The sequence below is a fragment of the Zeus faber genome, assembly GCF_960531495.2.
Source record: "Zeus faber genome assembly, chromosome: 19".
NCBI classification, from domain to species: Eukaryota; Metazoa; Chordata; class Actinopteri; order Zeiformes; family Zeidae; genus Zeus; species Zeus faber.
Window position 1 is genome coordinate 8257000 of NC_137206.1, and position 12553 is coordinate 8269552.

A 12553-nucleotide genomic window follows, 5' to 3' on the forward strand; every position below is an offset into this window, starting at 1 on the left:
CACCCATATACATACACACACAAACACAAATAATCACTTAGCACAACATTATTATATGTTTATTATTTTATATGTAGGTTTATTATATTGAAATTGTGAATTAGTCACTGAGAAGATCGCTCTTTATTTTGTGTGTGTGTGTGTGTGTGTGTGTGTGTGTGTGTGTGTGTGTGTGTGTGTGTGTGTGTGTGTATGTGTGTTTTAAACAAACTCCTCATTTGTTTCCACCTGGAGAGCCTAAGAACGTCATCCACTTGTCAGGTCGGTGGTGGTGGTGGTGGGGTGGAGAGGGGTTATGAAACACTTGGCTTGACTTGGCTTTAGACTGAGGTTTTATGGATCCTCTCCGATCAAAGCCCTGAGTGCCACGGATGCACACAACACACACACACACACACACACCACACACACACACACACACACACACACAGACATTCACACACATGCACACTGTATCTTGCCAGTAACGACCTCTGTCCGCCTCCCCCAGTGTGTGGCACCCAGCCGTGCAGCTTTTTTTCCGACGTTGATTACTCGGTTGCGAGGACACGCGCACACCCCCCCTCCACCCCCACCCCCCCCTCCACACACACACACACACACACACACACACACACACACACAAAGACCTGTGCACATGTAGACTTGTGTGATGGTGGAAGGCTTAGGGCGTGGAAAAAAAAAGATCTGTCAACAACACATCTGACAACAAATGATGAGTTCTGAGACCCCCGAAAAAGAAAATGTGAAAGGGAAGTTCAGAAGTTGAGGAAAAACATATTTTTTTGTGCTTTTTTAATTCGTTCATTCATTCATGCGTGCGTGCGTGCGTCAGTCAGTCAGCCAGTCAGTTAGTTCATTGGTTAGTTTGGTGGGTAAGTGGGTTGGTTGGGTAGTAATCAGTTAGTTGGGTACTGTAGGTAGGTAGGTAATCTTGCATACCTACCTACAGTACCCAACTAACTGCATTTTCCCGGTGGGCCGAGGCACCTTGGAGCCCAAAAAAATAAATGTGTTGGTTCTGGTTGGTTTGGTTTTGGTCATTGGTTCATTTTCTAAACCGACTCTGGGCTGGCCCAATCACATCTCTTACCGGCCCATAAAGCAGGGGCAGCGGCCCATTAGTTCATTTTCTATGCTGACACTGGCCTGGCCCAATCACATCTCTTACGAGGCCCCACCCTCCCCCTCTGTTCTCCCTGTTTCGCGTGTCGGATGCCGAGGCTCTGAGCCCAAAGTGCGGAGAAGTTGCGGTTCCAAAAAAAAAAAAAAAACAATCCAGAGGTGGATGCTGCCAAATGTGCAAAAATAACAGACATGTTTGCTGCAGGGGCTTCCACATCTACAGTATCCGACATTGTGGAGCAACAGGTGGAGCTTGAAGGTGGAGGGGTGGTTGGCCATGGCCACTGCCGGGTAGAGCAGCAGGCATGCGACAGGGAGGCCAAGGAGGGACAGGGTGAGCAGGAGCAGGAGGAGAGTGAAGCGCTAAGCGTGGCCTGTGAGTGACCTATGTCCATATGGTATCATCATAATATTATTACAATTATTAGGCTTTCCTTGATAAAGAAGATGCGAAAAGGCTGTGTAATATACACCCGTTGCTCTACTGTGCTAGAATCTATGTCTGCTTATATATTTACCGACAGGAAAAAAATAAATTCATTTCCATTAACAGGCAACAAAGTTGTGCTATGTTCATTTTCAGCCAGGTGTGGTGGTAACTATTAGGCTATATGGTATGCATTACTGTTATCATGTGCTGTCCATTAAGCGTGCACCATCACGTGGGAGGCGCATGAACTGTGGGTCAAACTCCCCAAACAAGCAGGGACGCCATTGATTTAATTGCGCATACAAACACATACTATATTAATATAAAACAAAAAGGTGATCTATTAACTGTGTACATGTTATGCAATATTCATCATCAGTATTTGGATACTTGAAACCTGAATGAACTGAATCGTTAGTGGCAAATTAAATAAGGTGGAACAGCTCCATCTTATTTCATGCATTGCATGAAATAAGATGGAGCTGTTCCAGCTGAATTGAATTAACAACTATTTGCTCATTACCAGCATGGTGTTGTTTAAATTGTAGTTAGTTCCTTAGCTCATAAGTAGGTTCATCCATCCGTTTGTTCGATCGTTTACATGAGTAGCTGTGGAACACTCCAGCCACAGGGTTAAGGACGGCGACGTAGAAGCTGATCACAAAACAACTCCGCGCGGGCGGGTTTTTTTATTAAACAGCCAGCAAAAAGGCTATCGGGCCAAACGTGAACATGACGTCAAAGGAAGGATCGGTCCACGTTCCTCCTGGGGCGTGCGCTGGTCCGCGGGCGTTTCCCCGTCCTGCACCGCGCCGCCCCCCGCCAAAGGGAAACCGGGCGGATATGAAAACTGGCTCCCGGCAAGACCCGGAGCTGGATCTGGACCTGGACATGGACCCGGACCTCGCCGCCGTGGGAAGGAGCCAGCTTCGGGGCCCGCCGCCGCGCCTGACCGCGCCCCCCTCGTCTGTCGCAACGGTCATTGCAAATACACGTACGGCTCTGTTATTTCAGATAACACCTGTTTTCTTGGGGGTTTTTTTTCAACCCATGAAACGGAACGGCAGGCATTCAGTCAGAACACCAAGATGGAAGACAAACAAGTGAGGATAGAAATCAGGGTGTTGCGTCGTCGGCAATTGGCTCACTACCTGCCGGCGGCCATCTTGTCTGGGCAAACGGAGGATTTCTTTCCACAAACTGCTCATTAGTACACGCAAGTTATGACCCCCATGCACACACGCGCACACACACACACACACACACACACACACACACACACACACACACACAAACGTCACCTTCTACACTCTCTCTCACACACACAAAAACATCCTCTATTTGAATTTCCATTCTACCTTTGTTCTCTCTCTCTCTCTCTCTCTCTCTCTCTCTCTCTCTCGCTCTCGTCTTTGAGTACTCCTGCCTCTGCCTCGTTTTTTTTTTCAATTCACCCCTTTTATCCCTTCGTTCTCCTCCCACCCTACCAACCCTACCCGCCTCCACCTCCACCTCTACTTCTTCTTCTTCTTCTTCTTCTTCTTCTGGTTCCTCTGTCTGCTCCCCGCTCCATCTCTCTCTCTCTCTCTCTCTCTCTCTCTCTCTCTCTCTCTCTCTCTCTCTCTCTCTCCTCTCTCTGCGGCTGCGGCGGCAATCTTGACTTTCAAATATTTGTTTCTTCCATCTCCCGTTTTTTTTTTGGTCTTGTTTTTCGCCCGCCCGCACACACCTCCCTCGTTCCGTCCCTGAAATCTCTCTTAAACCGCCTCCGCCGACTCCAGCTCCCCGCCACCTGAAACGACTTGCCACCTTCAATACAGATCTGTTTCCCCCCTCTGTTTTTTTTTTGTTTTGTTTTGGTTTTTTTTGTTTCACCCAACGTGAGCCGTTCCATAATGTTGCTCCAGAGGAATTCAATCAAGGTGCCTCGGCGCCGGTGTTTTTCCCTTCATTTGGGGGTCGTGGGCGGCTGGGTGGAGGGTGGGTGGCGGGGGTCGCTTGACGCCTGACAACGCCACCTGCATGATGATGATGATGGATCGCTCCGGGAACGATAGCAGCCCGGTAAAGTCATTACCAACTTTGCCCGCGGTGGGAAATTTAGCAGATAAGATGTTGTATCCCTCACGCGCACGCACGCACGCGCGCCCACACACATGCACACATGCGCACACACACACACACACACACACACACACGCACGCGCCGGCACGGGACTCGGGAGAAACATTGCGGAAGCGGCTCTCGCGGGGTCCGCCACATCCAAAGCCGCACAATCGCGGCGGCTGTTGAAGTTGTAGTAGTCACGTAGTAGTAGTCACGACTCATTTTAAACCATTCAATTCATTACATTTTAATTAATCTAATGGTCTTAAGTGAGTCATGACTCAACGTGTTGTCATTTTTCTACCAACCGTGACCGTAATTCTTACGTTAATCAGGTGGTATAATACTGTATAAAACTGAGTTGACTGATTGGAAGGAGGGCCCCTGCAGTCTAAACAAAGATTAAAAGGTTGAAACTTGGGTCCCAGTGCAATCACCCCTCCCCTAGGTAGAAGGCACCCGGGCAGCTGGGGTTGCCTGTTCAGGTGCAATCACCCCTCCCCAGGGTAGAAGGCACCCGGGCAGCCGGGGTTGCCTGTTCAGGTGCAATCAACCCTCCCCTGGGTAGAAGGCACCCGGGCAGCTGGGGTTGCCTGTTCAGATACCACCAAGGTAGAACCACGTATCATTCCCAGGATAGACCCTTTCAGGACAGAGTAAGTGATACAACACACCAAAATCAATAGAGCACTTAAACTAGTCGCCCCCCTTCAACAAGACAGAGTTGGCAGAAGTTTGTTTCATAGACTTATTACTGTCACCCAAGCAGAAGTGTGATGGTGGAAGGGGTAATGAAAAATAAATTGAAAGGACTAAGACATTACTCTTCTATTATTTATCTGTGTGGCAGTTCCACGTTGGCATCACTGTTTTTTTCTTATTTCGTTTTTATGAGGTTTTAGAATCCCCCACACCTGCATTTCTCTGTTTCTTTGTTTATTTTGCGACAAAAGTACAAAAGCATTTCCAGTTGTTGTTTCTGTGATAGGCAGAAATATGTAATAAAATATGTCTTTCTCCATCGACGGTAGAAAAATCGATTTTTCCCCGTTTGACGCGTACATTTTCACCATTTCCTGCGATTTTACTGCAACAAAAAATACACCAAACTTAGCAAAATTGCATCACAACTTCCATTGCAAAGTCAAACTCATTTTTGGTTGCTAAAAAAAATTATCATCACAAAAAGCAAAAAAATATATGAATAAAAAAAATCCCTGCTATAACCACTCTGGATGGAACTGGGTTGGTCACTGAAAATGATGTCACAACCAAAATAATAATTTAACAATAGCTTTATTGTATGAATGTATGTCCTGCATACATATAGAGCAGGCGTAGGCAGATGTGTGTATGCGATCATAGGTGTGAGTGTATGTGTGCACTATACGTGTTTCGAAGATTGCGCCCGTCCCTGGTCCACACGAGATCATACTCGGCGCCGTGGCAACCTGCGACCACAGCGAGGGTGAGACAGGGAGACGGGGAGGCAGCGGCTCATGAAGAAAGAAAGAAAAAAAAATCAATGGGAGCGAGGCCATCGTCAACACTAGCCCTCCCTCCCTCTCTCCCTCCCTCCCTCCCTCCCTCCCTCCCTCCCTCCCTCTAGCACAATCCTCCTTCCTGTGCGATAGGAAGCAGAATTAGATTGGCGTCCGCGTCCCTTAATGGAGGTCCAGGCACAAGGTGAAGGGAATTGGAAATGACGGTGATTGAAAATTAATCCAATGACCCGACGTAGGATCCTGAGCATATGCTCAGACGCCCCCCTGCCCCCCTGCCCCCCTGCCCCCCTGCCCCCCTGCCCCTGCTTATTGTCGGGAGATGAAAATAACTACGCGGACGCCGGCATTTAGGGTCGTGACCCAGGGACGAGAGGAGAAAAAAATGAATGAACTGGGGCTGTCCTGATCTGTGCTGGTGGACAACAGGGTGAAGTGGGGATTACGCAGCTGGGCGTGACCTGAAATGATGTGTCACTGATATGTTCAGGTAACCTCCACATTTATTTAGCGTTTGATTAAAACACACGCAGTAGCAGCAAAGCTGGCAGAGCAAGAGGGATTGGCTGCTTAAATAAGCCGCACGTGGCGCTGTCCAGTTGTCTGACAGAACTAGCTCTGCAAGCTATGCATCATTATACTAAATTGTTCTTTTTAATTTTATTTATTTATTTATTCTATATTTTTTTATTCTATTTATTGTTCTTTAAATTGGTACATAATAAGTACATAAGAACCAAAAGAATACACTTCAAGTCCATCTGTCTATCTATCAAAAACACAGGCTTTGAAAGATGCCTTTCAAGCCTGTTGTAATGGAAATGCTTCCACCTGCTTCCTCTTTCTCTTTCTCTTTCTCTTTCTCTTTCTCTTTCTCTTCCTCTTTCTCTTTCCCTTCTCTCGCGTCTCAAAAATATTAATGCATGACGAGGCACGGGATTATGAGACCGAGGCGACGAAAAGTCAATGTTATTTTTGCCACAATCTCCACCCTGAAAGATTTTTTTTTTTGGAGGGAGGGAGGGGGGGGGGGGGCGGGGACTCCCGCCGCTAATCTCCCAATCTGCATGGAGATAAGAATCGGACGATTCTTGCTTCGTCAGCCGCCTGAGCAGGGCCTTCTGCTCTTTGAACACGCGCTCAGTTACCGTCACATTTCCTGCCTCGCCTCGCTGCGTCGGGTTTGAATGCTTCAAGCGATAAGCAAGTTCTGTGCAAACTTGTATTTGACTGTGTCCCTCACCTCCGTGTATGTCCGTGTACTGCCGTTCATCTTGACTGGAAGCTTCTGGGGTCAATACGTGGAGAATAAAGATTCACGTTGTACAGTGAATAATTAAAAAGCGCCGTTGTTCAATGTCGTCTATAAATTATCAATAAGAGGAGAATTTCTTTGCTTCTTTCACTTACGAACAACAATTAGATCGTTTCTATCTAGACGTCAAGCTATGTTCAATTTTGACTGATAGGATATATTTGTATTGCCCATATGATCATGTAGACCACATGAGCCATTTTCACCACTGAACTGTCAAATTGCCCGCAAAATTTTTGGCAAATGACACGTTTTTTTAATTAAAAAAAGAGTAATATAAAATACACAAATCCCACACAGATGTCTCCGGAATTTCCCCAGCTTTAGGTTTTAAGTAGCGAGCAGATCAAAATAAGCCGAGCCGCGAAGCACAAAATGGGGGGAAGTAAAAGACAAGTCGGTGGGGAGCGTCCCTCTCGTCTGCTCCTCTTTCCGCCGTTTCCCTGCTGGTGTTTGTTGCGGTACGTTTCTTTCACTTGGGCAGAGAGCTTTCCCTTCTCCGTCCTCTTGCTCCGGTTCAAACCGGACGAAGGGCGAAGCAAGCTCCGACCTCCTAATGTCCACGGCCAAAGGGCGTGGGTGAGATCTGGTCGCCACGGCCATGAGATGGCTGTATTATCCGCTCTGCAGCCGTCCGGCAAATGGGACTGGCTAATGGACGGACGGACGGAGAGAGAGAGAGAGAGAGAGAGAGAGAGTGGGATCAGACATGTTCAGAACAGGAGGTGTCTTACTGCAGAGACATCTATGATGCATGTGTGTGTGTGTGTGTGTGTGTGTGTGTGTGTGTGTGTGTGTGTGTGTGTGTGTGTGTGTGTGTGTGTGTGTGTGTGTGTGTGTGTGTGTGTGTGCATTTCTGTATGTGTGTGTGTGTGGGGGGGGGTGATTGCAGGTGTCCTTCACATGCACTAATACCCTTTTTTTGTCTCTCCCTCTCTCCCTCTCTCTCTCTCTCTCTCTCGCTCTCTCTCTACTTCCAGGTATCCCAAATAACATTGGTCCAGTTAGTAAGTAAACCATTCCAACGGAGCCAACCTATGGTGCTCAACGCTTTGCTTCGCGTGCCATTACGTGTCGACCTGAACCCCCCCCCCCACCCCCCCACCCCTCACCCACCCCCTGCACTTCACCGCCGCCCCTCCTCCACCTTCACACCCCTTCACCCACCTCCACCACCACACACACCCTCCCCACACACACCACCCGCAAGTCCACTTGGCCACCAGACGTTCATCTCTGATTCTGATTATTTGGCTAAACAAGGGGGTCGTTGTGGAAAATGAGCGGTAACCGGGGGCCGTATTGTCTCGATGCAGGCATATTAATTTACCTCGGCCAGACTCTGCGAGATAACATTTGCCTGCCTCCGTGTGTGTGTGTGTACTTTTTTTTTTTCATTATTATATTTTTACCTCTCCTCCATGCATTATAAATAAATGGCATCTAGACTATATTAAAGTGCCAGTTGCCTCCTCTCTGGCGGTATAATGTCACAGGAGGTCATTTTAATATAAGCCACCCAACGCGCCCGGGTATTATCTTCGTCAGCCAGAGGCCCCTCAGGAAGGGGAGGAAGAGGAGGAAGCGAGGACGAGGCTAGGTGCCATTTCTCAGGTTACCGCTGCCTGGAAGGCTGGGTGATACAGGAGCCACGGGGAAGAGCGGTATTGACCAGGTCCAAGTGTAGTCACAGCCCGGCTCCACCCTCCCCGAGCTGCCCCCCTTCCTCCTTCTGTTGCTGTGACCCTTTATTCTGGTCCAGAACACCCTTACTTTACCTCCCCCATTGTGGGACGATGCTAAAGCACGGGTTCTTAACCTTTCTTTGGCCCATTTTAGCGATGCGAGACTTCCAGGACAAACAATTTGCTCGTTCGTATTCGTTGGCAGTGAACACATCTTTTGAATAACTCAGAACTCAAGCAAAACGATTGAGTCTGAACTCACGAGCTGCAAGAGCGTCCCGGGTTAGAATCCTGGTCATCCCAGGCCTTTCTCTGAGTGGAGTTTGTATGTTCTCCCCATGTTTGCTTGTGGTTTCCACAGGGGGCTCCGGTTTCCTCCCACCATCAAAAGATGTGCATGTGAGGTGCTGTACTGTGGCTGCCCGCTCCTCCTAGGTAAAGGACGGGTCGAATGCGGGCCTAACTCATGTGGAATGTGTCTGGTTTATACTTGGCATTCCACCAAAATAAACCACTTGGACAGAATGACATGACTCCATGGAGAATTCCGTTCACAAATCGGAACCAGCAGACTCTTCTGACAAATTTTCTGACGTCAGATATGGACGACGGGACCAAGAGGTGCCGAACACATTCACTCACACCCCCAAAAACCCCTTCGCCGCCCACCTCCCACCTCGCAAGACAACCTGCTGTTCTCAGTGCATGGCCTGGGTGAAGATCAGTGTGTGTGTGTGTGTTTGTGTGTGTGTGTGTGTGTGTGTGTGTCTGTGTGTGTGTGTGTGTGTGCGTGTGTGCACGCACGCGTGTGCATGCCGTCCATTATATATGTCCACATCCTATATATACCCTGCTGAACATCAAATACCTTCCACACCATCCAAACGTCAGGCCAGACCATGTCCGACAGCTGCCCTCAGATGCTTGATGGGAAGAGTAATGTGTGTGTGTGTGTGTGTGTGTGTGTGTGTGTCTGTTCTCTATGTTTGCAAGAAGGATGCGTGTATGAGCATCTGTGTGTGTGTGTGTGTGTGTGTGTGTGTGTGTGTGTGTGAACGTGTGTGTGTATTTGGGGCTAGGCGACACAGAAAGGACACACTGACAAGTCAAAGTCGTCACATTTCCTCCAGATTGGCCTGCGGGGAAGCTGCGCGCCGCTTTATTTTTTTTTAACTGACGCAAAGCTCCCACGGAGTCGGGACCGAGCACCACAAACACTGGAACACGAGAGCGTTAACCGTCGCCTGTGTAAACAACTGCAGTGGCACTTGTACCTTTAATAACGCGAATAAAATAGGATACAAAATAAAAGGTCTATGATGAAATGAGATCAAATGAATAATGAGTCGAATCCACGGTCCTTTGCACGCCATCGTTTGAAGGTAATTGAATTCCATATTGATTTTTTCTCATTCCTATTTCAAGTTTATTTAACCAAGCAGAATCCCTTTAACGCAAACCATTAAAGTGAAATTAATAAATATATATATGTGTGTGTGTATATATATATATATATATATATATATATATATATATATGGCAGTGCTGGATTTCTATTCATCAGGGGCATCACATTGATTAAATCCATCACTCCCCATTTAGCTGTCCTTACCTAAATATTCCCCCATAATAACAAAATAATTAATTCAACATCACTTGCCATATGCGGCACATCCAATCAATCGCTTACACAGAATAATTAAAGATTTGCTCATTTTACCAATTAGATGGTACTTAGGAGGACACCGGGCTTGATCACAGTTGTTTCATTTATGATTAAACAATGTTTATTTCATGCTGTTTTCTCATAATGGCCCCATTGGCCCATAATGGCCCAAGTATCAACATCGAAATCGCACATGTATACAGGTCCGGGGAGGTGAGCGTCCCCCTTCAGCTTCTTATTTGCTGGTATTTCTTGATTCTAATAGACACAACTGTATTTTATAATATATCAATGCAGTAAACTAAGGCTTATTGCTGCAAGCTTATTCCGTCTGATTGTAACAAAGAGAGCAAATCCGATTATTAACTTGTCTGACTTCACGCAATTCCCAAAAAACGAGGGGTGTAACGGTACAGTCGATGAACCGCAACCTTGCTTGGCAGGGAACCGTGGGAGAAGTTCATCCCAAGGAACTCAGTGATTGCAGCGCGGCCCTTGTTAGATCTCGCTGGAGTGTTGTTTTTCATGCAGCCGCAACACTTAATTTCAGAACTCCACCCGGCGTGCCAGTTTTTATTAGTTCCCCTCATCCCCGCATCCCAAACCCGCCCGCACAGCCTAAACACTAACCAGTGCGTGTGTGTGTGTGTGTGTGTGTGTGTGTGTGTGTGTGTGTGTGTGTGTGTGTCTGTGTGTGTGTGGGGCTCAGCAGTGCCAAAATAAAAAGCTGCGAATACAACTCAAGACTAATTCTCAAAAATTTACAAATATCAACAAGTGGCTGTACTTTTTCAAGCAGATCAATGGGAAATATCATACGCGTCCCCAAAAGCCTCCTGCCAGTCGTACCTTCTCCACAGGGGGTATTTGACCTACACTTCAGATCTGGTCGTCGCTCCAAAAAGTCCTCCAAACAAGGGTTAGCACTCGGGGAAACAGTTTGGGCCTCCGGGCCAATCAGACGATGCCACCTCGGGACTCGAGTAAGAAGCCGTGGAGAAATTTAAGTGTCAAATGGAGGGAGGTCTTGATTTCGAGAGCTCCATCGCCTCCATCCTTCACGCCAGAGCTCCCTCTCTTCCGTATTAGCCCCAATACCAGCTCGCAATCACGCGGTTGCGCCGTCCCACAGCTGTCCGTCACTCCCGCTCCCAACCACTGCCATTATTTATTCATTGTTATTCCTCCCCTAGAAATACACTGTAATTAGATATTGATTACATAGTCAATGTGACAAATTAAACAAAACCCCCCTCACCCCTGCCGCAGCCGAAGTCAAAGCAGACTTGACAGGGGCGGGGAGGGGGCGAGGAGGGGGAGAGGAGGGGCGAGGAGGGGTGAGGAGACGTGAGGAGGGGTGAGGAGGGGTGTGGTGGGGCGAGGAGACTTGAGGGCTCCTATCTGTTCGCAGTTTTTGCTCGTCATACCTTACCTTCCATTATCATTGACAGCCACCCACCCCCACCATCGCGGAGGTCACCGTGGTGACGCGCAGACATCCTCCATCTGACATTTCCGTCGGGGGGGGTGGGGGTGTGAGCGGGGGAGTCGGGGTCTCCGTTCCGGGTTGTCGACCACTCACACACCCCCCACCGCTCGAGCTGTGCTGGACATGCCCGTGTCCTGTGGTTGCCACCGACGAAATGCCACACGGACGGTCGTCCCCCAACCCGACCCACCCCAGCCTCCACCCACCCCCCTCCCCCACAACCCCCCTTTCTAGAACCTTCTAGAACCTCCTGTTTTGAGTTGCATCCATCCGTTTGTCCGGTGGTCCACCGGTCCATATGAATAACACCTGGTTTCTCTCAATTGCATGCAGTTCGGCCGAATGTCTCGTCCCTAGGTGTTGCTAACCGAAAAGAAGGTAGGCACAAGCAACGTGGTGGTGGTGGTGATGACGGTGATGTTAGAGATGATGCTTCATCCTTTTCACAGATTCCTATTCATATCTTGACAAAACTGTTTGTAGAGTGCTCGCCAAAACGAAAAAAAGCCCTATGGTCGCCAAGAGTGCTGCACCTTTTGCAAAGCTGCTCTTCCTTGACACCCCCACCCCATCCCTCCAACCCCCTTGAAAAGCCCATTCCAGTCCTGGAATTTTGGAAACATCCTCATTTGTTCTTATTTATTGTTTCCCTCGAGAGGGTCCTTAACAACGTCGATGGGGAATTGAAATTCCGTGTACTCGCCGGGGCGCTCTTGCCGCAGCGTGATGCAACGCCGTGCGATATCCTCTTCCGCAAACAATGCATGCACACACACACACACACACACACACACACACACGGGCGTGCACGCACTGGAGCGTTTGTGTACTCGACCATCCCGCTCGATTTTAATTAGGTGTGGAGCTTTCAGGGATTCGCACTCGTCAGGAAGCGGGGCGTACGAGAGGTTTCACGGTGCCGGAATGCAGATTTGACGTCGGGCCTCACCTGGGCTTAATCCGTGCGGATGCGACGCGCAACGCCGCTACCCGCCCGTTCCACCGCTAGCCGCAGCCAAGCGCACGCGTCACACGCACACGGGGGCTCACGCCGCCACGACGTAATGGGTGGAGACCGGGGGTACCGGTTTTGTTTTTTTATTTCCCTCTTCCTTTCCCCGCTGCTCCTGTTTCTGACCGGAAATCAATTCCAGGATTAGATGTGTCCGGTGATAGAGTGATTACTTGCCCAAGCTCCCGTGCGCAGATTTGCGGGGTGGCTGTAGGAAGAGAGG

At 48.6% G+C, this 12553-nt stretch overlaps 1 protein-coding gene across 1 annotated transcript in view; it reads left to right on the forward strand.

Moving 5' to 3' along the window:
- Positions 1 to 12553, forward strand: part of ntng1a (netrin g1a) — a gene marked incomplete at both ends in the record, with an annotated part of 99662 nt that overhangs the window by 69838 nt on the left and 17271 nt on the right. Inside the window, 2 exons of the mRNA XM_080020089.1 lie at positions 7459 to 7485; positions 11652 to 11696. Coding sequence (XP_079876215.1) covers positions 7459 to 7485; positions 11652 to 11696 — 72 coding nt within the window. The remainder of the gene's footprint in view (positions 1 to 7458; positions 7486 to 11651; positions 11697 to 12553) is intronic.